This window comes from Aythya fuligula, chromosome 3 (assembly GCF_009819795.1).
Source record: "Aythya fuligula isolate bAytFul2 chromosome 3, bAytFul2.pri, whole genome shotgun sequence".
Lineage (NCBI taxonomy): Eukaryota > Metazoa > Chordata > Aves > Anseriformes > Anatidae > Aythya > Aythya fuligula.
Genome location: NC_045561.1, coordinates 56,178,687 through 56,206,221, shown reverse-complemented (window position 1 = coordinate 56,206,221; position 27,535 = coordinate 56,178,687). Strand labels below are relative to the sequence as shown.

The window sequence follows — 27,535 nt, the reverse complement described above, 5'->3', positions numbered from 1 at the left end:
TTCTTGTAGTTGTTCAGCCTGAACATGATGACTCAATTATCACATGCTATAAAATGCTATAATTGCTGTTAGTACTGTATATTGTCAAAACCTGTTTTGACTGTTCTGGCTAAGTAGTCTTGAGACTGAATACAGGAAGGGATGAGAACTGCCTGGACGGAGAAACCTCTGCAGCAATGAGAGTCACAGCTGTCTAGAGCACCTGAATGCTGTTCAGGCTACAGGTTTCTCTACAGAGTTTACTGCACAATAACACTTAAAAATATATATATATATATATCACAATTCCTGGAAAGCTGTTTGGATGGGAAATGCAGCTTTTATTAAAACAGACTTTTTTTTTTTATGTATTTTTGTTGTTGTTGAAACTGAAATGTATATTAATTATGAAGAAATGCAACAGGATAAAAAATCTAGCTTCAATCACAAAATCACAGAATAACAGAATACTTGAGGCTGGAAGGCATCTCTGGAGATCATCTTGTCCAACCCACTGTTCAAGCAGAGACGCCTAGAGTAGGTTGGAGCAGGTTGTCCAGGACCATGTCCAGACAGCTTTTGAAGATCTCCAAGGAAAGAAAGTCCTCAGTGTTTTGATAATGGAGAAAAATACTGCCTTGAAAATTCAAAGCAAAATTTTCAGTCTTCGCTTTGAATTGACTTCAATATTTGGGAAAAAAAAAAAAAAAAAAAAAAAAACTTAATGTTTTAAAGTCATGTGTTAATTCACTTGAGGTGACTTTGAGGTGACTTTTTCCTGTCTAGTTTTTCTTATGTTACTTACCAGGAGATCCGATTAGCAGTTGTCACTTTTTTATCTTTCAGTTATTTTCTTTGCTACACCACGTTAACATGGCTGGATCAGTTGAGCAGATAATAGGTTCACGTTAGGTTTAATACCTACAGATATTAAAAGGTTTCTGCACTTTTCTGTGCATACTGAGTGCGAGCTATCCTGTGTTATCCTGAATTATACCAAAGACTTCCCTGTTGGTTTGCAGGGAACTGCAAAAAAAAAACTAAGGAGCTTATTATATTAACTGTGTCTTAGCTGAGGTACAGTCATTGATAGAAAAATCCAGAAGAAAGAAAAAATAAAGTTGCTAAGTTTTATTGACTGAACTCTTGACCAAAGACCTAATCATAACAAAATATGTCTGTCAAAAATCAAAATAAAATTCAGATGATCTGCCTTAAAATTCTGCCATTCCTGCCATAGGAGTCTACCATAGTTCAAAGCTTACTCACTGACTACTGTTGAAGAAATAATGCTGTCACAGGACTGTAGCAAGGTGGATTTAGGTAGACACAGCAGAATACAGAATACAATGGCTTCTTGGTTGTGCACATAAGTAGTTTAAAAGGAATTGTTTAATTTTTCTTATCCATGACAATTGGACACTGTGGTCAGGGTGAAATGCAAGACTTCCTTTATTTCCTGTTTACTTAGACTCTATCCTCTTTGTACTGTGTTTCTTAATGATGGTTTTGGACTCTTTCTCCTTGTTCCTCAGTGCTCTAGCAGCCTGTCCAGCTTAGTTCTCCCACAGACATGATGTTGGACTAAGTTGTGCAGAGCTGTTATGTAATTGTTCACGACTCATTCGTCTCTTGCTTGTGTAAGTGAAATAGACCCACTAAAAAAGAATCTCACCATGGCATGGCCAGGTATATTTACCAGCTTGCTAAGTACTCTAAGCTATGGTTTAGCAGATCTTCATGACAGGGTCCAGTCTATATACTGCAGCATTAATATGCTTTTTCCTAATTTCTGTCAGTAAGGGCCTGTGAATGTTCTGTAAATCCTTGCTTTCAGGATGCTGAATGTCATAGTGAGGAGATACTGTTAGGAGAAAGGGAGAGTCAAATCTAGGCCTCAATGTTTTTTGACAAGCTTTGTCTGTGTTCTTCAGTTTCACCCTTGTGTGAGTACAATGCTATGTTTATTTAGCAAACAAATTGGTGTCATGGTGTGCTGTGATTCTGTGATTCTGTGTAGCTTTCCTATCATGACTTTTGTTACAGCTAGGACTCACAAAACAGTAGTTCTGTGGTTTTAGGCCATTTTTTTGCCTTTCCTGATCCAGCCTCTTTTAAGCTAATATATTGCCTAGATTGGGCCTTCCATTTATGTTTTTCTTTACCTTTGGAAATGTTCTGGGATCTATTTCCTTATACTAGTTTTTATTACTTTCTGTGTTCAGATAGAGGGACGTAATGTAACATTCTCAGAATTATTTGTCAGATTCCTTATACCTTTTGTTTGCGCAGATATTTTTTTCATTCTGTATGCTTCAAACAATGACTCAAAACTAACACCAAAAGATTAATGAAGTAATATCAAGAACTTCCTGCACTCATTTGCCTAATATTTCCTGTTCAGATATAAACATACATAGGTAGTATGCTCTCCATATCAAAAATTGTTATAGTTTTATTTCTTTGTGTTAGGATTCTAAAGTAGGCAATTCATTTCTACTTCAGAAACTGTATATGGCCATGTCAAGTCACCCAGTGAGCTTCCTTTACAGTCAGCTACACTTTTTCATGATTGAGTCTGTAGGGTTTAATCTAAATCCCACTGCGAACAGTGAGAACATTGCTTCAAGTTAAGAGTTTTGGATGAAGCTTAAAACTAAATGGTCTGGCCAAGGACCATGAAAGAAGAAAAGCTTCTAGTCAACATAGAATATCAAACTCAAATAGAGAGAATAAGATATATTTTACATAATACGTTATATTTATAGTATAATATCTAAACTGTATACATATATATGTTTAAACATTTTCTTTTTTAAAAGTTGAAATTTATTACTCTGAATTCCTGTTTTTAAAAGTTTATCAGGACTTCTGATAAAATATCTAGAGCATCTGGGTAGACAACAATGAACAGGGTTCACCCTAGCTTTGTGCTTGACAGGATGATAGGACGCGGGTGTGGGAGACAGACACTATTCACACCAGCCTCCTCAGACTGCTTTTGAACACTTTACTGATATGGTTCATTAGTCCCTGAAGTGAATTTTCAATGCAGGGAAATGATAATTGAGATAAGTCATAAAAGAGCTGAGATAAAAGTCATTAATGGGTTCATTTGCGAACCCAGGTTTATGGTTTTCAGCTTAACAGTTTAGACTATACAGCATAGGTGAAGAAATTAGAAAGAGAAAAGAAAGCCACAAGAATGAGGGTGGTGAGGCACTGAAACAGATTGCCCAGAGAAGGTGTGGATAGTTGTGGATTCCCCATCCCTGGAGTTGTTCAAGACCAGGTTGGACAAGGCCCTGTGTAACCTGATCTAGTGGATGGCATCCCTGACCACTGGGTGGAAGGGGGATTGGGACTAGGTGGTGTTTAAGATCCCTTCCAACCCAAGCCATTCAGTGATTCTATGCTGCGATTCTATGCTGCTTAGTAGCATGCTATTTACTGTATGAAGCGAGTTTAAATACCTTGCTGCCCTACTTAGCACATAGTGAAATGTCATGAAGGTAATGCAGTATTATGTAATGTAAAGTAAAAGCAGTAGTCTGTGCCATAGTAGTTGACAGGCATTTTATATTCCACAGCTTTTTATTAATTGTTACCCATGGCAAATTACTTTGATGTTATTCTATGCAAGAACACTGAGATAGTCCTGTTGTCTTCTTCCTCCAAACTCTGCAGTTAACTCTGCATAATAACAGCCCTGTATTTATAGGTGAAAGCATACTGGTGTTTAACTATTTACTTCTAACTTTTGTTATTGACTGTTACTGCAAAGTAAATCTATGTTCAAGAGGAACAATACTCCTCCCTCTTTTTGAGAAGCATGCTTATACTCTCCACACTGGTATATTTGCATCTTTGAACTTGCACCATTGCTTGTTGAAATGCTAACTCAAAAATTACTGTATCACCAACTTTAAGATTTTGAGTATTTGCAGGAGCAGAGTAATTGTGATTAAAAACTATAATCAAAAGTAAGTAATGTGAAAGCAGTGGGAACTGTAAGCACTCATGGCACTTCAGAGTCAGGTGTTCAGTACTAGAATTTGATTAAGGTTTCTTCTGTGTTTGCTCTCTTTTAAGCCTGTTTTAGTTTAGATGTCACTATGACTCCAACACTGGAAGACACAGGACATACTCTCCTGAAGCCTTCAGTCTCTGAGGTTTTGAAAGATTAAATGATAGTAAAACTGTGCGCAAACTATGGTTTCATTCTCAGAGGGGTCCAGATATTCTATGTAGAGATTAAGTGCTGACAGCAGATCTTAAACATATACTTTTATATTATTACTAGTTTGTATTTCAGATGCAAAGGCAGAGAAAACCTGTAAATGGACTCCAACTCTAACCAATAAGATACATTTTTAACTGTGGCCTTGAAATAAGCTTTCCTTGGGAATGGTGAAACTGTAATAACAAACTGTGCTTGTAACTGTTGAGGAGAGCACTGCTGTCACTGGCATCTTCTGAGGGTGGGTTTTACTAGAACCATTAGCTGAAAAGTTAAAAAGTGAGAATGTTAAGTTTTGACATGATGACACTTGCTGGCTTTCTTGAACTTCAAAGCTTTGTTGAATATGAAACCACTTCTGAGTTTAATATTTCTGGAAAAAAAATAAAAATAAAAATAAAATAATCTCAGGCAAAAGGAATATGGAAGCACACTAGGTCTTGGCTGTCATTATTTGAATAATTACAACAATTAGTGCAGTACAATGCATTAGAGGTCAAGTAAAGGTACAGCACTTGGTTGTAAATGTTAGCATATAGTCATTATTGAGAGAGAACAGTTTGTCCGTTTAGTTTTATAGGAGGATGATGCCATAAAGTTCTGTCTCATACTCTCTTCCTGTCTCATTTCAAGGAACACTGTGCACCTGTCATTATACTTCCTAATCTTTTAAAACCTTCTTAAATTGTGTCTCCAGAGCTAACAAAATACCTTTTTCCTGTCTGCTTTACATGTAAATAACAGATTCATGAAAGAGGTTTCCTCTGGTTGATTGGCTTGGTTTGGTTTCAGAAATTACAGAGCCAGTCAATTGTAAAACTCCACAGTTTCCATTAAGTGGCAAGTGTTTCAGATGTTGTTTCCAAATAATGCTGATGACTGCAGAACCAGTGCAGAAAATAAAGTAAGTTCCTTCTAAGAAGCAAGTTCTGCTTATGACTAAGAAAGTCTTGTTTGTATAATATTTTCAAGCTGAAAAACTTGCTGATTTTGTTTTGGGGAAGCAAGAAGTTGTAAGTCTATTTTCAGAATTTCTCTTTCAATGGAGAGTTGAATTCTCTTGGTATTTGACTGTTGAAGCTGTCCAGTATTGCATAATTAAATGTGATAGATATTTTGAACACAGAGACCTGTTTAGTTTTGTAGCAGAAGTGTTAAAAATATCACATCAATAACTGGAGACCTGCTCATTAAGACATAGACAAATAATAATAACAACAATAAAGACATAAAGCATTTTAACATAAAGCAATTTAACAGAGTTAAAGTTTCAAGTGAAACTTAGTCAAGCCTATCATAGATTCTTTGCTAAAGATAATATTTTCTGGTTTTTATGTGGTGAGCAGTCATAGTTGGTGAGAAAGACACAAATCAGACAAGTTATTTATTTCTGATTTGGAAATTTAAAATTTGTTTTCTTGCTTTCAGTAAAGAAGCAAGACACAAAAAGAGAAGTGGGACACACACTGTACATCCTCAAGGAGTTAAAAGCATATAATTTGATCAGAATCAAGTTTCTAACTTTAAAATCCATTCATCCATGGAATATTCTTCTCTGGGGAAAGGGTAGAAAAAGCTGATAGAGTTGGAAAAAGCACTGGAATGTGTAGGGAGACTTCTTGATTGATTGCAGTGGGAGTTCAGTGGTTAGAGCTGCTGGAGAACTGGGTAGAGGTTAGAAAAATAAATCACATAGACCAGACTGGCAAAAATAAAAGGTTCAGATATAGCCACACAAAAATCAGTCATTGTAACTTTAATGGAATAAGTAAGGAAACACTAGATGGTTTAATATAAAACTTTGCTGTCTGCATTCGTAATCTTCTCCTTTCTGCTCTTATGAAAAGAAGAAGTACACTGACAAAACAGGGGTGGAAATAAGTAATACAACGGTGAAAGAATTAGTGTTTTGAGGAAGATAAACCATTCCCTTCTATCTTTACCTCTGATAGAAACACTATCTGCTCTGGGCATAACTGATTAAATGCTGAATATATTATCATCTTTGGAAAGTGAAAACATGACTGATTTTTGTGTGGTAGTGGAGAAGAGAATATTTCCTTGTGTGTGTGTAACAGAAAAACTCTTTTATTATTCTGTGGTGTTTCATAAATCAAAACATCACTAATATTTTGACTTAGATTGCTCCTTCTTGCAGATTAGATGAGGCAGATAAAGTACTGACGGCATCTGGTTTTTATAGCTTCCTGAAAGAACCCAGAAAATGCTAATGTACTGTGGCTCAAATCATATTGAAATAGATACTTTGAAGACTATTAGAAATGACAGATCATAAAACCCTAAAAAAAGAATCAAAGACACTCTTGGAAATGGCTTTTGAATCAGTATTTTCCAGTACGTCTAGAATGCTGTAATAGTGAATTCCAGTGCAAAGTAATTGTGCATAATATCTGTAACTTATTAAACACCAGCTAATGAAATCTAAGTAGTTTCAACCTCTACTGTAGAAGATCCAAGTCTTCTTCTAGTAGCAGATTTTCTAGGATAGATTTAAAGAAAGTCTTAAAAAAATATAGACCAAATATTGGACCCACAATCATATAAAACTTAAGGAATAGCCTTAACTATATACTCTGAGAAGAGTATACATACTCTATACTCTCAGAGGACTGAGAGTAGCAGCCAGAAATGGCTTTCCAACTTTGCAGTCTTGGGAAGAAAACTCTGCAACTGAACTGTAGTCTTACAAGCAGTAAAAGACACTGAATGTATCCGAGGTCAAATAGAATATGGATATTATTCAACACATTGGATATGTGTTGGATTTGTTTTATAATGCAATGAAGAGGCAGTATTGTCTACTTGCACTGAACAAAATATTTCGTTATCTGGAAATTTTATTATAACAATATCCTTAGTCTGTGTCCAATATATACATATAGAAGTTTATTTCTTGTATGCATGTGTATGACTGAGTTTTACCAAGAACATGACCTGTGTCCAGGTATAGCTTTATTGTACCCCATGTCAGTGCAATTTGGTGGGATCTCAAATTCCTACAAACCACCCTTTATTAAAAGATTGTCAGCTGTTTTTCCACTCATTTTTCAACAGTTTGCCTGGCACTTAAATGATACCCAAGAATGTATTTAGTCACACACCTCCTTAGCTTGTACGGGCTGGTATAGTTGTGTTGAACCTACCTGAGCTCATGTATTTACTTCACTTGTGGTTATGACCCTTTTAGTAACAATGCAACAACTGGAGACCTAAGAGCCAGTAGCCAGACCTTCTTGTTGGGTTAGATAAAAAACCAACATTCCTGATGACCATTCCTGTGAATTTCAGCCTGATTTGTAATGCCGTGTGATATGTGGTTTGAAACCATTATGTTACACGCAGCAATGTCAAAAAAATAAAAATAAAAAAAAAATCACCTTTCCCACCCAATCCCTTCCCTAAACTAATTTTCTCTTTATTTATGTGTATGTTAGCCTGTATATTAATTTTACTAGCCCATATATTATAAATTATATGGTTTATATATATAATACATTTAATATATATTAATTTATAATATACTATATATATTACATCTATATATATATATATAGCTCATATACATCAAAGTTAATACTTTTCAAACCACTATATCGAAAACAGACTGTCAAATATTTTTAATGCTACTCTTTGTCCAAAACTTCTGTGGAAAAAAGTCCAACTCAGGCCAAGACTAGCGAGTCAATTCTGTTATTTTTATAAGATTATCACAGGAATGCCAATGAAAATATTCTTAAGTTACAATGGGTGTAACACAGGATTTTCACATTACCCCCTCCCTCTGGGGGAAATCCATAACTTTGTCTACAATGTGAACTCCACTCATATGGGTCAGGGCAGATTTACCCAGTCAGTGTGTTTGTTTCCACTTCCATTTTCATTGGCACAAAACCAAACAACTAAGGGGAAACAGGCAGTGCAGGGCCCCCACCCTGGCTCTGAATATATTTTCTTCTATTGTAGCTGGTTCCCTCAATTTCCCAGATCAATCAAAATCTGCTGGAGTTACTGCTGTGATAAAGTCAGTTGCTGTCAGGAGGTAGGATATCATGTGCTAGAGTGATCAAAAGAGGTCAGAGCTTTCAGTGGCAATGATAACCCAAGATAAATAAATACCTATGGAATTCCAGAGCAAAATGAGGCATAACGGCAATATGGAAACACAATGAATTTCTAATGGTCTCTGTACTGTGCTAATATCCCACTCAGAGAATGAAGAACACCAGCTCTGAACTCCCCAGGGCTATGATAACATTTTGGAGAACTGTCATGTAACAAATGCTGATAATGTCAATACCTGGATGACTCCACTTAAGAGCCATTTGTGATGCTAGTCTGGGGAAACCAAGAGATCAGTTCCCTGCAGTGATTCAACAGCCTGTGAAAGAACTGGCTTTCTAGACCCTAAATCAGTGTCATGTTCAACTCCACCTCTGTCCTGTTGAAAATCACACTATTATTTATCTATTTATTTATTAAAACAAATAATAAAAACTCTCTAAATGTAGGGTCATGTTACACAGTTTTTTCTGAGTAGATCAAGTTGTGCTGTCTTAGTTTAGTGAAAAGTATGCTGCTGATTTTAGTCGTAGCTGGTTTCTGCCTGTGTTTTGTGGTTAATGCTTCGTGAGTGAATAATTTACTATTCTCACTTCTGCTTTCCCAAACGTAACCTCAGATTTCAAAATTAAGCTTTGCTCTTTCTGATTTTTTTTGGTACATTACCATAGTTACTAACCTTAAGTGTATCCTGAAAGATAATTTTGATTATTGTGTTGGAAATAGTAAACCTGTTCTTTTTTGACTTATGTGCTGTGTTCAAACCACCAAAGCTAGCAAGAACTGCTGGATTGGCTCCTACATAAGACATAAAAGATAGGGCCTAGTACTCTGCCTCTTATAGTTACTTTCCCACACACGCATTGGCCACTTCTGTTCTAGAAAATCATCAGTGCCCACAACTGTTCTCTGCCACTCAGACCAACTCATTCAGTGTCCCAGATTCATACTATTACAAAAACTGGGGTGGCTGTATTTGGGTTGTAGGTTGGGAACAATACCTGGCCTGCGCTGGCTGGTGAGCCATGCCCAGGAACAGTTTGGACATGAGCTGTCTGTCCTGGCCAAGCAGTGCTGGGAGTTAGGCCAGCACTTTGGTTGTACTGGCACTCACATCCCAGTGCTCCATGGCTCCTCACTATAGTTATCGAGATGAAGTTATTGATACTTTCCCTGATCAGCTATTTGAGATTAGTTTCAAGTATAGGCCATGAGGTTTACAATTCCTATAGTTACATTTCTTATTTATATTTAAATTACTCATATTTATCATATGGCTGCAGGGATTCTGATGTATTCTAGATACTTATAGAAATGTCTGTTAGCTTTCTGAATTTTATATTCTGAGCTTTAATACTTTTCAGGTCAGAGTCCCACAGGCTAACACTATAATGTATGAGAAAATACTGTCTTTTATCAGTTTTCCATTTGCCACGTGTAATTTCATGAAGTGCCCTGTTCTTTTCTTACAAAACAAACCAAAACAAACAAAAAAGCTGTTCTGATTTCATGTGGGTAAAAATGTAATTTCTTAATAATCTGGTAAGAAGGAGGGGTTAGAGCAATAGGAAGCAGGAATAATAATAAGTGATTTCATAGACAACATTTACATGTTCATATATGCCTATAAATTACCCTGTGAGGATATTTTGTTCTAGCATTTTATTATTCTTAGGTGCACCAACCGGTTCAACCATTTAGAGCATGCTGCAAGACATACTGCATCAGCAAAAGAAGATGCAAAGCAAGTTGATATCACTGGTCAGGACATAGTACTTTCTTTGTCTCCTGGCTTCCGTAGCCAAAACCCAATTGTTGAATTATTTTGTGAGAACACAATCTTGTCTTTCATTGAATTATAAAAGGCTCTGCCAGGGTTATGTGCTATTTCCAGTCAGGAATATGGAGGCTTAGAATTCTTGCTGGGTACAAGGAGTACTGTGCAGATGATGCAATGGGAATGGTGCAAAATTAGAGTCTGGGCTGTGGTTTTAAGAGTGCTGAAAGTAGCATTTCCTACAAATCCACAGAAGAATCACACTTGCAAACTAAGGGTAATATAGAGATGAAAAATTCTTCTTAATCATGTGTCTGTTATATTCACGCTGTGCAAGGTGCATTTTATTATATGTGTGGCAGCTGAAGTAGGATAATGTAAAGTTGTACTTGTAAAATTCATAAAATTTTTATTTTTTTAATTTTTCTGGATATATAGTTAGTGAGTCTATGCAGGTGGCTCCACACAAAAACTGGTAATGTTAATCCTGTTGGGGATTCTAGATATTTTACACCTATTAATATAAGTACATCAGAAATGTTTTAGAGAATGATTTAAATTACACTAGTTTTCATTTTTTATAATTTACACTACACATTTATACTACATTGCCAGGTGCTTTGGTAACCAGCATTTTAATTGTTCAATGACAGAAGAAATTAAAAATAAATAAATAAAATAAAAATAAATTGATATCTCCATACAGAAACTGTCCAGTGTTAAAGCCTGCTACTGATGCCTTTGTAAAGCTGGAAGTTAATGTAATATTATACTAGTAAAGAGTGATGGGGTGGGGTTGAATGCTATCCAGAGAAATAATGCATTTATTTTTATGTGGGAATGACAGGGGATAAGGGACTTTGGCTTGATGGCATTCTTAGAAAGTTCTTCATTATAATCAAACTTTGTCTTTCCTGATCTTTAGGAAGAAAGTAGTTCTGGGAAAAATAAATAAATAAATAAATAAATAAATAAATAATCAGAGATTGGAAGGATCTATTTTGTGACAGTTTGGGAAAAAAAAAATACCTTTTACCCCAAATTAATTCAGTCAGTAAGTTGGGAATGTAGAATATGGCCTGTGGAAGGACAGGAACAAGGAGTATGGATAGCTGTATGGACATTAGGGCAGGTGTAAAAATGGTTCAGGTTGATTATTTAACCACGTGGTTACCAGATTTTCATATGCAACATGTGTCTGAGATTGGATCTCTCCCTGAATGGGCATTGGCATACATGTATGCTAGTTCAGTAATTACTCCTTTCCTTAGAAGGAAAAGAAAAGGGTCAGAACAAGAATGAATAGGACAGTCTTCTTCACTGCTTGTGTCTGTGCAATGCCTCCCTTGTTGTTTTCATATGACAGCAGTTACTGAGTCATGATCTCCCCATTCAGATGTCTTTGAGGGGGGTACAAGGCTGAAGGCATAACTATAAAGCCTCAAATACAGGATTCAAAGGCATAATTGTTTAGGAATGGACTTTAAATATTTGCTGAATTTTAAGTCCATGCTTAAATCCAAATGATACGAGTGAGATTTTAAGATTAGCTCAAGATTTTTATGAATTTAAGGCTGTGCACACTGTAGAAATGCTGATGTAGAAATAGTTTAGTATTATTACAAATCATTCCCACAGAATACATTACAGATACATTCCCACAGAAGCACAATCATATGCTCCATCAGTAGACCTCAGCCCTATCACATGGTATGTGCAGGCACAAACTTTTATACATGTCAGGATAATCTTATTTTCCTTCAGTTTATTGCACAGATAATCCTTCTATACTGTTTTTGTCCATTTAATAAGCCCCCCCCCCCCCCCAAAAAAAAAAAAAAAAAAGTGACTAAAATGAATTTGGCTTAATAGTTAGGATTATTATTATATTTGAAGATTCTGACATTAAATGCTGACATTAAATTGGCATGCTGACATTAAATTATCTGTTGCGTTTAGTAATTTTTTATCAGGGCCCGTGCAAGACAAGGATGTTTTGTGGGAGATCAAACAGTTTCTACACTTTGGAAAGTAAATAAAGAAACAGAAGTAATCCTCTCACATCTTCTCATTTTTACTTCCTCAGAAAGAACTCAAATTGTGGGTTAAGCACAGAGCAGACGTCATGGTTTGGCGTATACATGTAGGCTTCAGAAAAGTACAGAAGAGTGCTCGCTGTTTTGCACAAAATTTTGTATAGATCTAATGCTATAGATGACAGTGAGTATGAAGAGAATTATTTCCTTTATATCCAAAGTGAATGACTAGACACCTATTTGCAATAAATGTATCCAAATTTTTCATATAGATACATGTATTTATGTGTGTCTACAGATTCCCTTTACATGTGAAATAATTTTTTAAAGGGAAGATAGGTGGACTACTGTTGAAGCTTTTGCTATGTGATTGCTGCTCTGGGTTTAGTGTTTGTGTCTCATATTGAAATAACATGGGTTTGTTTTTTCTGTAGCCATTCCAGCCCACCCACATCTTGGTGGTTTGGCCCTTCCTCTTACTTGTCTGCAGGTGTGTCCACTACTGACCTCATTCGCCCATCTATTTGGAGTCATAAATATGTTTAACCTAATGTTTGGCCATATCTCATCTCTCTAGATCTGCTCTATTATGGTACCCTTGAAATAGGAGGTGGGAAATAATTGCTTATTATAGAGCAAGACTTTTTATTGCCTAATGCTCAACAAAACAATGCTGTCACTGTGAATGATTGTAAGGTTTCACTTCTATTTTGGGCTTTACCACACACTTGCTGTGTAAGTGACTGCATCATGGCACCTTCCTGAGCTTTTCTCTTACTTTGTCGAAAGTGACAGTACTTGTAAGTGCTAACTTTTCAAATATAAGCAAAGTGCTTAAAGGTTCTCAGATGCTTGCATAAAAGCAAATCATAATTACCTCTGTACTGCTTTCTATACATAAAGTGCTAGGTACCATAGCTAAGATTTTCTGTGGTTTAGGGTTAGTCTAATTCTGTCAGCAGGGGAGATTTTATCATTCACTTGAATAAGACAGAAGTTAACATAAACTGTTTTGTTTTGTTTTGTTTTGTTTTCTGAAAATTTAATCCTGTAGTTACATTGATTTATTTCAGGATATTTTCATATGAAAGACATTTTTCTACAGGGAGAAGTAGAGTTAAACTTCATGTCAAAATAGAACCCAGTGTTAAAAAATAAATAAATAAAATAAAATAAATAAATTACTTTTACGAGGGAGTCTTTCAATGGATTAAAAAAAAAAAAAAAAAAAAAAAAAAAAAAGAAAAAGTGTTAATTCAACCCACACAGTCTATCATTGGTATCCTGTGCCACTGCCTACGCTCTATGTAGCCATTTACGCTTCTGTCAGGTGGAAAATGCTGTACAGGCCAGTTCCGTGCTACAGCCAATGGACAGAAAAAGAAAAATCCCATTGCAAGGTGTAACTTAGTTGGAAAATAAACTGTATAACACATGAGTTATAAGAGCAGATATTTTTCCCTATAGACAATATTTTCTTTTGATCCTAACCTTCACAAATTTTTCAGCCTTTAGGGCTGAATTGGGCAGTGTCCCAAACTGTATTGTTTTTCTTTTTTTAAAAAAAATTATAGGCCAAACAAAATTTGCTGCCTAGCAATTCTCTGTGGTTGGATAGGAGTAGAAGGGAGAACAGATCGAGAAGAAATTGGAACCCTTGTCTGAGGGATAAGTGCAGAGTATAATGGGTCAAAAGATGAGGTTTAAGGGGAAAATGATGGCAACAGAGAGAAACAGAGAAATATTAACTGCTAAGGAAAATATGACTATTAACACAGGTTTTGGAATTGCTGAATATGTTGGACATGAAAGAAGAAGTGGAAAAAGAGCAATGTGAATGTATGGGAAACGGTTATATAAAATGTTTCCTTCCCTAATCTGGGGGTCAACGCTGTAGCTGTAGTCTGACTGTGGCTTCAGCTGTCCACAACTGGTTTGTGAAAGTCACTTTCAGATTGTTTATCTCAGAGCACACAGGTGTCCTCATTAGTTCAGGTGGAAGTCTGTGCTGGAGTTCTTAAGAGACAAGGGGTCTCTTGCTGATGGAACAAAATAGATTATTAGTTTTGTTCCATGGGGTATGGATTTTGTGTGTGCTCATCTGTGTTAGTCACACTAGTCTCTTCAGTTGGTCACATACTGTTTCCCTTAGCCCTTTAGTATTAGTACAAATGATTCAGCATGGTATAGGAAATGTATAGTATATCCTTTTCTTTGAAGAAATTAAAAGGTATATATGTGAAATAGGCAGGAAACTCACAGAAGACAGGAAGTGGTCTTATCGTTATGAAAATTGGCCACCGTATGAACAGAATTCTCTCCCTGCCTTTACTGATAAGTTCCTATTAAAGATGGCCAAATTGTCATGACCAAAGTTTTCCATTGGTCCTTAACTACTCATTTTTAGATTTTCTACAGTGGGCCAGATTGGCAGTCTGCTCTCCCAGCTGCAGTTTATAGTCAGTGGTAGTGTGCTTTGGACATATAAATTGCTGTACAAATACTAAGTAGTTAAGGAAAATCAGTACTCTTGTTTCGTAGATTGGGAACCCAAAACCCATGGAAACTTTTGCCATTTTTGCACATTATCTCTGTGTCTAATTGTATCCTTATAAAATGGGCGTGATAGGATGGAAAAAGCTGATTCTCCAACAGCTTCTGAAATCAATTAACATTTGTGAAAGCTCTAAAACACTCTGGAGGAATTTATTAATTTTCCTTTTTAGTATACTGTTGGAGCATCATACTAAATTCTTAACTATTAAATGAAGCATGAGTCCTGTAGAAAAAAAATAATGTGATAATGAAATGAAAACTGTATTCCTCCACAGTGTTCTCATGAAGGAAACAAATGGGTTGCCATGTGAAATATTCAACGTAGAAAATGTGGGAATCAAGTGCTTGATTTCACTTTATTGGGATGGTGTTTTTTTGTTTTTGTTTTTTTTTTAGCATATTCAGAGAGGAAGAAAAGTTGATATTATACCTAAATTTGTTCCCATTATCAATAAAATATATCATATTGCTACAGAAATGCTTGTTGTATGTATTGCAGTAGGTATTCAGTATCCACAGTTAAGAATTGCTCTGGGCCAATGGGATTGCAAAATATCTGTCAGCTTTGGCTGACAGCCTAGGGTTGCCACAGCAATTTTTCTCTTTAATGAGTAAAATAGGTGGTGTTTATAGAAAAATAACTGTCTCATGAGAAGCTGTGCAAAAAGTTCCACTCAAAACCATTCTGTTTATATATAGTTTTGTTGTTTGTTTTCTTTCCTTTTCACTTACTATTGCGGACATTTGCATGAAAACAGGATATTTCTCCTTCAAATTGCAGTCATGGATAGAATAGCCACTATGCCAAAACACAGCCAACCCACTTCAAAGAAGCAAACTATTTTGCTCACCAAATCTGTTTCTCTGATGTATGTAAATAGGAGATGTATGTAAATACTGTAAAGTTTACAGTATTTATTTTCCTGACTAAATTTAGGGCCTTTTTTTTTTTTTTTGCCTTTTTTTTTATTAGTTCTGTAAAACCAACAAAACAATACAGATATAATAATAATAATAACAAGAATATGTTAGCAAATGTGTTAGAAGATGAAAGGGAAAAAAAAAAAACAAACAAACAAACAAACAAAAAAAAAAACAACAGTAAAATAAATAACTTTTATGTTTCAGTATTTATAACGAAAGCAGAGATAAAAGTATTTTTGTTAAATGTACTAACATTTTTTAACACAACTTAGATAATCAGGAGAAAGAAAAATAGAACAGCTGAGTTCTGTTTAGGCTGATGGTGATCAAGAAAATTAGTAAATGCAGGCTTCTAGGAATGTCTGTGTTCTTTCTGATGGACAAATTTTACTTTTCCAGTGTCAGGCTGAATGTAATATCCTACCAGTTTGAGGTGCACACTTGACATTGCTTTTATGGACAAGCAGCATATTTCTTCTGGCCAGCATTGTTTTATAATGCCATTAAGATAACCTTTAGGGGTCCAATGCTGAATGAGTGTGCAACATGCATTTGCATAACCTCCTGGTATTGAACCTTTGGATCCAGGTCCCTCTGGGTGCAGCTGATTCACAGGGAAAACTCTCAACTGCCCAGATAGCTCTGTGTCACTTAGTTCTCTATCAGGAATTGGTAGGAGGGTGGGTGCAGCATTGCTGCCAGATCCTCAGCCCCTGTAGCCCTCATCCTAGAAATAATGAAGGCGGAAGTATGAATCACCAAGCCTTCCAGCTGGAGGCCGCCACAGCCTGATCTGTCCCCTGTCTTGTAGGGGCTCACTTGCCCTGGACTAGGAGTCAGGATTTATACTCACCATACTAATAAGTACATATTCTCTCTCTGGTTAAGAAACGGAAGAGTAAGATTTCAGGGCAAGTGAACATAATCCTTTGGCTGTTCAGATTTGCAGAGAAATTAAATTACACAGGTTCCAGCTTGTACTACACAGATCATGTTTTCCAGTGTCACAAGTACCACATCTTCCCAAAGGTACTTGTAAATCATTAAGACAAAATTATTTTTCCCAATAAACATTCCATAGTTCTTATGTAACCAGTCTGCATTTGGCTCTGGTAGACCAGTTAATTACTAATCTCTGCCTCTTATGGGCCATGTGAATACATGATTTGCAAATAAAAATATAAGAACTCTGCAAGAGTTCTGCATAAGAATTCTCTTTACATATGTAAGCTGCTTTTTTTTTTTTTTTTTTTTTTTGCCATGTCAGTTCCCAGAGTCAGGTTCTATTTGCTGAGGCTGAACACTATGAATGTGACTAAAGAGTATCAGTAACAAAGCAGTGGAAAAAAACATAAAGGGTGCTTTGGAGAAGTGTGTCGTATTTATTTCTCTCTTAGGATTGTTCCCTAAATACTTGAACAACAACTTGCTTTGCTGCTTTTGGCATAGGCGACTAATAATGCATATTCATATTCTCCTATTTTTTTCAAGCTTATATTACTTGGTGCACGTTTGTCCTAATGAAATATTTGGTCAGCATAGATGTGCTGGTTAGTGTCGTTGGTTATCTGTTGGTAATATTCTGCTCCCACCTAGCTTGTTCAGTACTGCTTTGGCAAATGGTTGCAGATTTTAACAGTGGGCAATTCACAGTAATACAAACAAACAACACAGTAAGTAAATATATGACAGAAGAACAAATTTAAAAAGAATAAGAAATGCATCGCAGTGGACTAACAGGGTCTGAAATTGTCATGGATAAGAACAGCAGGTGAGCGAAGGTGCATCAGGAAAAGATAAGAATTTTTTAAAGCTTGGCTGCCACAAACATCAATGGAGCTGACTCAGCATGGGAAGAGTACAGTAATTTGCTGTTGATTCAAAAGCCAGTAGTAGCTCACTGCTACCCTTCTGGGTGATGTGGAGAGCACTTGCCGGAAGTGCTGATGACTAACCTTGGACTCTGTGGAATGCTGCTGCTGTGGCTCCTCAGCCCATCTCTTGTGCTGTTGCATTCCAGGGACATTCCACTGGGAACAAGGGCAGGGCATGGAGCTGCTGGAATAACAGCAGTCAGCATCAGTCCAGCAGCCAAAAGATATAAATGATACCAGTCATCTTCTTAGAAGTTTCAGTTTAACAATTCATTTGGCTTTGATAATTCAAAAATGTTGCTTTCACTTCACCATTGTTTGCACCGTGGGTCAAAATGCATGGCAGATATATACTTGATGCACAAACAAATATTTAACAGTATAATTTGTATTTGAAAGATTTCTTATGTAAAATATTATTTTGCCACATTATTCCTCTAGCATTTTGCTTGCTAGAAACAAAGCCTTTTTCTGCCTGTCTTCCTCCCATCTTCATTTGGTTTTCTGTACAGAAATATATTTAGACAGTGTTGATGATTGATTTGCTGTTAAATTATCACTCTTCCTGACCTTTCTCTGTTTACATTGCCAGCTCATGGATGCTACAACTGTAGGACTGTATTGACTGACCCGTCTGGAGTTTTCACTTCTCCATGCTTCCCCAGTGATTATCCCAACAGCCAAGCATGCAAATGGATCATCCGAGCACCTCATGGATTCATCATACAGCTAACATTTATTGATTTTGACATTGAAGAAGCTCCAGGCTGCATTTATGATTCACTGACATTGGACAATGGAGAGATCCCAATGAACCTGTGTGGAATCACCGCCAAGGGATTATCGTATAATTCTACTGGAAATGAAATGATTGTGTCCTTTAAAAGTGACTTTAGTATCCAAAAAAAAGGTTTTAATGCCAGCTATGTACGAAGTAAGTAAGCCCAAAGCATTTCATACCTCTAATAGCTAAAATGTCCTGCTAGAAGGAAATTTCTTATAGCTTATTAGAATGACATTCTCTGACAGAGCCAAGTGCTCCATGAGAAGGAAAGGGGTGAATGGAGATGGAGGCTGCAGGGTGAAACTATAGAATTTTCTGGTATGTTTTTTAATTAATTTATTTTTCTTTTGATAAATATACATATTTTTTTTTCCAGGACATGACATCCTTAAGTGCGTTAGAAAACTTTTTGCATGCAAAAATTTTAGGCCCTAGTTTGTTTCTTTCTGAAGATTTATGTGGGGAGATTTAGAAGTGGGACACATCCTTCATTTCAGTGTAACTGCAGAACATAGTAACGTAAAGGCCAGCATGAGCTTAGCCAACAGCTGCAAGGCCAGACGAAACCTTTGGCCCAGTAAAACACCCTATAGTTTGCACCCTACTAGTGCAAAAGCAGAACTTTCTTACAGTTTTTTTCCAGTCTCTAGCATAAACTCCGAGGGATGAACTGTCACTGCAAAACTGCTGCCTTTCATTCCAGTTCCTCAACCTTTCTTTCTCTTTGTAAATATGTAGCAATGCTTAGATTTTAAAAAGCCTAACAATTGGGGGGGGGGGGATGGGCGGGGGAGAGACACCCATGCTTTTCACCCTAGGAGAAGATAAGAGGACAAATAATATGTGATTGATATTTGTTTTGTTTTTTAAGGCATTACTAGAAGTTGTTCTTGGTAAAGGGCTGCAACATAAATGAAGGCATTAGGATTGCCTTGCCTCTCTTCTATTCAGGACCCCAGAACTCCAGAAGGACTCCAGGTCCTCTATTCTGCTCATGGGAGCAGAGTAGAGGAGGGAATCACCTCCCTTAACCTGCTGACCACACTTCTGAATCAAAATGCAGCCCAGGATACAAATGGCTTTGTGGGCTGCAGGCGCACAATGCCAGCTCATGCCAAGCTTTACATTCACTGGTATCCCTTACTCCTTCACTGCAGGCCTGCTCCTGATCAATTCATTACCTGGTCTGTCCTGACACTGGGGACGGCTGAAATGTAGCCCATTACACTTAAGTTGTATTGGCTGGTTGTGTAGAAACACAGAGTAAGGAGATTTTCAGTACTCAGTCACAAATATACCTTTTTCATGGGGGAAAAAGAATAAAAATCAAGATACCTATTACACATACAATATATTAAAATAAGAAACATAACAACCTCCATAATTATAAGACAAAAATAATCCTGATTATGCCAGGAAAATTAGTTTGCAGTTCTGAAAAGAAAAAAGGTAAAGTCATATCAGAGGAAATAAATATTTCTTATCCTTTCATGCTGACAGAGAGAGTATAGTAATAACTCGAGGAGCACCTGTTCTCTTCTGTAAGTGGAAGCAAATTTTCTGAAAGGTTTCTGTTTGAAAGCAGTGGCTCTTCCTGTACAGCAAGTTGTTAAATCAAGTAGGTCATATAAAATGGTATGCAATCGGATTATGTAATATGATTTATTGCGTTATTCCTCTTTGCTATTTTAATGTTTAAGAATAACATATAAGATAACTTTCAGCAGGAATTGAAAGATGCAATATTATCCTCAGATGTATTCAATTAAGAGAAAAAGAAAGGGCAACATGTATAGTTAGAAAATCGTCTGTATTATACATATTAATGTATAATAAGGTAATGTATTTCAAAAATATTACCTCTGTGCCAAATTGAACAGTACCTTACCTTCACAAATAGCACCCTTGCAGTAAAAAGTCTTAGAAGACACCCTTTTATTTTGAATAAGAAGGCTACTCACCACTGTGGGTAAAGGTGTCAGTGATCTTCACTAGCAACATATTTCAATCTTACATGTTAGTTCAGGCACTCTGTGTTAAGGCCTGCTCTTAAGCTATCTCATCTAAGGTTCCTGAATTTTTGTGTCTTTACTCTAAATCTATAACTCTCAGTTAAATTCTTGGTTTTGACTGTGGATGTTATAGAGGACAGGTGGCTGTGTGCACCCAGGGCAACTTATAACTTATAGGCCACATTCTGCATGGCAACCTTTAACCAGGCAATTGATACAGAAAAAGAGTTTGGTTAAAGGGTGGTAACATAGTCCTTTCCTGTTCTTGCAGAGAATTCCTAAAGGCAGTGCTACACACACTCATTTCAGGTCATTGTGGAACTTCAAAGCTCCATTTTCAAACTGGCACCATTCTTACCATCATAAACATGATACCCAGGCTATATCATGAATTTCTCCCAGAGAGAGGGGTACGGTGTTATAGTACTCTACTCATGTTTTCTGTCATTTCTCAGCAATGATCATATGTAAATAATAAAATTAAGTGGTTTGTTCTATTTTGACTTTGACAAAGAAACATGTATGTGCAATGCAAAGGGCCATTCAAAGACATACAGCAGTTTGCTATCTAGAAATTGCACTTGTAAAGGTACTAATAGAAAATCTTAATACAAAATGTACACAAGGCAAAATATGTGTGAGGAAAAACAAATAAGAGCAAATGAATTTGGGTAGGGAACTGGCTGAGAATAGAACAGCATTTGTGTGACTGCTCAGTTTTGTGTAATAGTGGTTTCAAACCGAGTTTCACAGAGCACATCCTGTTATATATAACAAGCTGGCTGCCCACAGAAACGCTGGCCTCCTGCAGCACAGCAAAAGCAGAAGATAGGCCATATCCTCAGCTGCAGTAAATGAATATAGCTTTGCTACTCCTAGGGGAATTATGTCAGCTTACAGCGGCTGAAGAGCTGGCATGTTAAATAATTTTCTAGTAATACTTAACTGTGTAAGTAATAGCTCCATTGATGAGTTGAACTCACTCAGATACCCAAAGGAGAGGAGGAAGACCTCTGATAACGCAGAAATGCTTGAGACAATGTAACATAAATTAGCACAAAGTTGAGTAGTACTGCTGTAGCCCAGATTAAAGGATGAGTCAGTGCAGCATTCACTGCAGCAAAACTTATCAAATAGGTATGTAGTGTGTTGACACTGGTGCATTTCTTCCAGCATCAGTGGAGAGACAGCTGAAAGCAGTGAAGCTAGGAACAGCGGAAACCACTACACAAGGCACCAAACCACGCTGAAAAGCCCATCAACTGGCAGGAAAGCAGTTTTCCCCACAAGTGATTGTAAAATAGTCAAGAGACTCCTTGGTTGCTTGTGTGTAAAGGGGTGTAAGAGATGTAAGATAGCTGAAACAAAGACAAGTAAGGAAGGGACTCTAAAAAGAAGCAGAGGCAGACTTCTTGTCATTGCAGCAGTCCCATAAAAGCAGATGTGGATTTTAGAACAGTGAGCTGCCTGTTGCTGATTGCTTCTGCCGCATCCCAGCTGCCAAGACTTTTGTACATGTTTCATAAGTAAATAGCAATGCGTCCAAAGTAAACGCTGTTCATTATAATCCAGTTATCTTCCTAATAGAAACAGTTTAACATCACCCTGCATGTAGTCTAAACACTTGCATGAACAGACCAAGAATATATGTATATTCTCCCTCAGAGACTAATCAGCTTCTCCAGTACTAACATCTGAAATTCATCAGTACAATGACTGGCTGTGCAACAGCAACTGGGAGAGAGCTCTTAATGTTGATGGCAGGATTGTGTTTTCTCCACATGTATAAGATACTTGTCAGTTTTGTCCTTTCACTCAGGGAGAAGGTGCCAATGGTAAAATCTGTCAGAAAAGTACAGTAATTTCATTACAGTAATTTTGTTCAATACCAGAGCAGTGGGGTTCTCCCTGTTTATTTCTCTTCTCACACTGTTTAAATGTGACCAGGTTGTCTGTAGCTCTCCTGACCACCCTAACACAGGCTGGGTGGTGCTCACATGAGTGAGCTTTCTTCTTTTTCAAGTCTTGAATCTTTATACTTCTTCTGGAACACTTTCCATGTTACATAAAGAACTGTACTGTATAATTAACTCATAAAAAAATGCCCTTGTTTTCAATGGAAAGTTGAACACATTTTCTATCTATAAAATTGTTCCAACATACTTCTGTGCTTGGGAAACAAACAAACAAAAAAATCTATGAAGTAAATCCAGTATCTATAAAAGCCCGAAATTTCTCTCTTCCGTCCCATTCTCCAGTTGGTGGGTTGGCAGATAATGTATAATGTTTTAGGTTATTTTACTATAGTATGCATAGGTCAAATTATGTCCTTTCATATATCCAAATATGGTAGCTGGAGCTCAGTCTGCAAGCTGCTGATAGAAAGTGTAATACCATAGAATATACAGGATCTTTATAGTCCATATGTCTGTCTCTTCCTGAATGAGGCATGACAGTCACCGTTCCCTCATATATCTCACCCCCTCATAACAAAAAGTTTTATTTCACTCTGAAAAGGGAGCAAGCATAATAATTAGCACGTGACATACCATCATTTAAAAATCCCAAAGGAGACCGTGCTTTTAATGTGACAATTATTCTTCTAGTCTAGCAAAACCCGGTTTCAGTTCCAGCATATGCACTGTCAAAGCCTGTCAGAGAGCTGGAAGAAATTTGTTGGCAATGTGATCTGCCACAGAACTGTGGGGCCAGAAGTAAAGCCAAGAACGGCTGCAACAAGTCTTAATGACTTTGATACTTTTTCATTACTGATTACCTGAAACTTCTTTATGTGGAGAAATTTACTAGAAGAAATTTTCTGCCATAAATGTACCAATAAAATTGAGAATACTGACACTTTATTTTGAAAAATAGTTTTCTCCAAAGTAGACTCAGCAGCATTGTCATTAATACACTCATGGAGAAAAAGTATATGTCATTAGATACTGTTTTTCACATTTGGTGACTGCCATTTTGCCAGTGCAAATGAGAATACTTAATAAAAATCAGAGACAAAGTAATTCTGCCCATGCCTAAATACTCCTACTGCAGTGCATTTTTTGCAAGAGGACTAGGCATTTCTAGATACTTGTCCCTAATCTTAAACTGCTGACACAAATATTTGCAAAGAGTGAACAGCTTGGATAAAAATATTCACAAACACATGATTGCAATGTTCAACCAGAAGGCTGCCGGGGACAAAACGGGAAGATGCCTAGTTCATTGCAGAAACATGTTACCAAAATTCAGAAACAAAAGTCTTCATTTTGTCAAGGAATGTAATGGAGGTTTTATTCTACTGCGATACTAATATTTAAAAGTGAGGCCTGAACTTTATTGGTGTAATGCACCAATAGTCATGCAGACAAGTAATTAAAATAATGCATCTTTAAAAATTATACTGTGTTTTTAAAATAGCTGCTTTACTCTATTGCATAATGCAACCTTCCTAGATGAATGTGTAGTAATTTTTATAAAGTGAGTGGAAGCTAGTAGGTAATATTTCCTAATATTGCTCTTAATGCAACTTCTGGAGTAGTTAGCTGTGGGTAGAACAGCATTCTCCATCCTGCTGAAAAGGAATGTTTTTGGTTGAGTGCACTCCCAAGCCAAATTCCCCTCAGTGTGTGCTTTTGATATATTACACTGATTAAAAAACACTGTTAAACTGCTGCCAGTCTGCCTTTATTTTTATATGAGAATATTTTCCAGTTAATTTATTTATCTGCTCTATGTTCTAGTCGCCGTGTCTCTGAGGAATCAGAAGGTCATCATTCCCCAGGATCCCGATGTTGATGCCGTGTCCATGGCAGAGACAGTCTTGGTTCCAGAGCTTAGCCAGTTTACACTGTGCTTTGAAGCAACCAAGAGCAGCAGTGATGACAATGACGACTGGAAGATCTTCTCCTACACTGATTTGTCATCGAAAGAGTTCTTCGGCTTCGGAAAGACCACAAAAGGCCATTTTCTGTCTATCTCAGGGACCCAGTGCTTTCTTGATAATGCATTGCCTCGAAATGCAGAGTTTTTCACAGGAACCTTTGAACAGCTCTGTGTAGTAGGGGATAGCTTCTCGGGTGCAATAGGTGTATATGCCAAGAGTACCTATCATAATGTATACTGTCCGGCTATGTTTGGAAAAGTTATCCCTGGAAACGGTAGGCTGGTGCTGGGCTCTAACAGCAATGAAGTGAGCTCTCTAAATGGAGACATTTACAACTTCCGCCTCTGGAATTTCACCATGAATGCTCAAACACTGGCCAACCTCAGCTGCGATGTGAAAGGAAACATTGTAGACTGGGAAAATGAATTCTGGAGTATTCCAACTTCAGCACTGAAAGCAGAAAACAATTTGAGTTGTGGTGAGTATGCCTTGCCAATTCCTTTTTGCTTATTTTCCCCCCACACTTCTGTATTATGCTGAAAATATCTTACCCCAGCAAGAAAAAAAAAAAAAAAAAAAAAAAAAGAAAAAAGAAAAAGTTATTGTGAAAGAAAAACAGGTAGATCTTGCCTTTCTTTGAGTTTAGCTCAATTCTTGCCATACACAGAGTCTTTGAAAGGGCATAAACTGATTCTATAAGGGAAAAGAAAAAATCCCCTAAGTATTTTGAGTTGCTGCTTGAAATAATCTACAGATCAGAGTTCTTTCCCAGTGGTTTGTTTCCTGAAATTCTACTAACATGAAATGACAATTGCAGGAAAGTACCTGCTACCCTCAAGTTAGACTACCATGGTTTCCAGAGAGAAAAAAATATGCGTTAACTAACCACTTAGTAAATTTTTTTTGTACCTGCCCTTTGGTGCTTTCATTAGCTAGAAGGAGCACCTGTTAGCATTTTTCTGCATGTGCAGATAACCAGTAAAAGCAGAGGCAAACTGGTAATGCATACAAGATAGAAAAGTACAAGAAAAGATAAATTAAAGGAGACAGATGGAAAGGAAGATATTTATATCAAAATCATTGTTTCTTATCATCCTGATAACATCTTGTCAACCTTTCTTTCAATTGGTAGTTTAAAACAGAACCTGGCATCATTAAGACATTCTGGTTTCTCTATCTAGTAGCTCATGAGGGATAAAGGTGGCTAACATCACATCTTACTTAGTTTACTGAAACCAAAATGTGAGGTAGACTTAGTGGGACAGCTCTCAGCATAATTCTAGGTGCCTACCAACACAACAAAGACACTAACATAAACAATGATCATGACTGATAAAGTTCCAAATGCAAAAGTTGTTTTTCCATCCATACAAATAGAAAAATCTGAGAGAAAGCAATTTCCCAGAAAATCTTACTCTTCTTAAACCACTATACCAAGACGATGACCACAACAATTACTACCTACCAAGATGCCTGTAAACATTGCAGTCTTACCTGATTTTGCCTGGAATATGGATCTTGTTCGTCTTTCTATTAAACACTGTACAATCCTGTGATATTAGTGTAACATCGTAGCTGTACTCACAGAAGTAATACAGTTATTTGTATTCCACATCACAACTTTATCCTTTGGGATGTCATTTTTTTCAGTGGTTTCCTTACGGCAGATTATTTTAGAAAACACTTGTCAGCATTCTAACATTAGCAAGAACATAGGCCCAGGTTTCTATACATGCTGCTTCAAGTGTATCTCTATATAAGCATTGTTACTTCCTGTAACTAAGCATGTGAGAAAACCAACTAACCACTTTCTTTTTTTTCAAATATGTTAAATTACCCAATATGATACAGGCTTCCCTAGACCAGCATATGTCCTAAAAGAAACCATGTGGGGTGCAATGCAGATTCAGAAATTGTTGCTAATCCCAGAGATGGTGTTGTTAGATTTTTTTTTCCTTCATCTTCTTGAATAAAAGCCTTCATTGTAAAACCAGCCTTTAACATGAGAGTTGATGAGTCAGACTATCAACCATGAATAAACCACTGACAGTAGTGAGATTAACTGATTAGACTTCATTTAGCTGCAGTGGAAGGATTCATGCAAAAAAAGAGGTTTTCACTCAGCTCCAATAATGCTTTCCCAGGAAGCCACTTGTAACAAAACAAAACAAAACAAAACAAAAACAAAAACAAACAAACAAACAAACAAAAAACACCTCTCAAAGTATTTGTGCCTGAACATTGTTAAATTTTTCAAAGGATATTATTTTCATGATTTTTCAGACAAGTAGGTTTATTGAGGATAAAAACACCAACAAATTGTTCCAGATAATCTTTTCATGATTTTACCTTCTCCTAGTTTATTCCTTAGACTAATGTTTTCACAGCTGTGCAATCATACTGGGGTGTTTCTGGAAGACTTGACGGAATTCTTTTTTCATTGCTGTACCTTCGCAGGGCTTGCATTTAAAGGTATATATACACAGCCTAATCCAGACTAACTTTAAAAATAGTTTAAGTAGTGAGAACAGTGTAATAGAATCAGTGCAGAGCTTAGTGCAGACAAACCAAGGAGTATTTAGTCAAATACAAATACTGTACTGATTTTGGAGCCTGCAATGGTTGCACATATAGCAGAATATAACCCACTCAGTTTAAGGCTATCTTTGCTGAATGTGTGCTTGTGCCTGCAATTACTGTATAATGTACTTCATTTGGGTCCTTCCTTCCCAAATCAAAATTTTTAATTTTGCAGTCAAATTTAACTTGGGGTAGGATCTGTCTGCTTAGGCAGCTGAAAGATAGTTGTTTAAGACTGAGCTAATTGCACTCAGTGCTGTTTATGAATAATGGAGTGAAAATGGCTGTTCAGGTTGTCAGTTCATTTCACATTAGAGTAGATGTCTTGGTTAAGTCAGAAGTTTTATGCTGTAGGAGTGCCTGTTTCTCTCCACTGACTATAAGGAAAATCCAACATGATAAGGAGATATGGATGTCTGAGTTTTAGACATTTAAAGTGGGTGAGAAACATCACACAAAGTGTCCATAATGCAGGGCCGTGTCTGCTGTTCCTATTACTGACCATGCCATTGAGCTTAATAAGGGAGCTTATGCCAAGTATCTGTTCATAGCCGGATCATTGTACTTCACTGAGAGAACATCTAGTCTGGCTAGAATTCAACCTGATTTAAAAATTAAAAAGGTCATTTAACATATTCACTGAAAATATGCCTCGTTAAACGATACAGTATTCTGCCTTAAATGTCTTCTAAAGTCTGCAGATTTTCTGTCATCTTTCAGGTGATCTTTCCACGATATAGCATCAGGAGGAGGTTATTCACAGAAGGTTTAGATGTATGTTGGCTGTTTAATAGAAGTAAATATATTTTG

The 27,535-nt window shown here is 36.7% G+C and overlaps 1 protein-coding gene across 4 annotated transcripts in view; it reads left to right on the top strand.

Annotated features, from left to right (window-relative positions):
- The window catches only part of ADGRG6 (adhesion G protein-coupled receptor G6), a 113,039-nt gene that overhangs the window by 26,218 nt on the left and 59,286 nt on the right, over positions 1–27,535 (top strand). For all 4 annotated transcript variants that reach the window (XM_032185829.1, XM_032185832.1, XM_032185830.1 and 1 more), the window contains exons 3-4: positions 18,059–18,400; positions 24,003–24,623. In XM_032185829.1, coding sequence (XP_032041720.1) covers positions 18,059–18,400; positions 24,003–24,623 — 963 coding nt within the window. The remainder of the gene's footprint in view (positions 1–18,058; positions 18,401–24,002; positions 24,624–27,535) is intronic.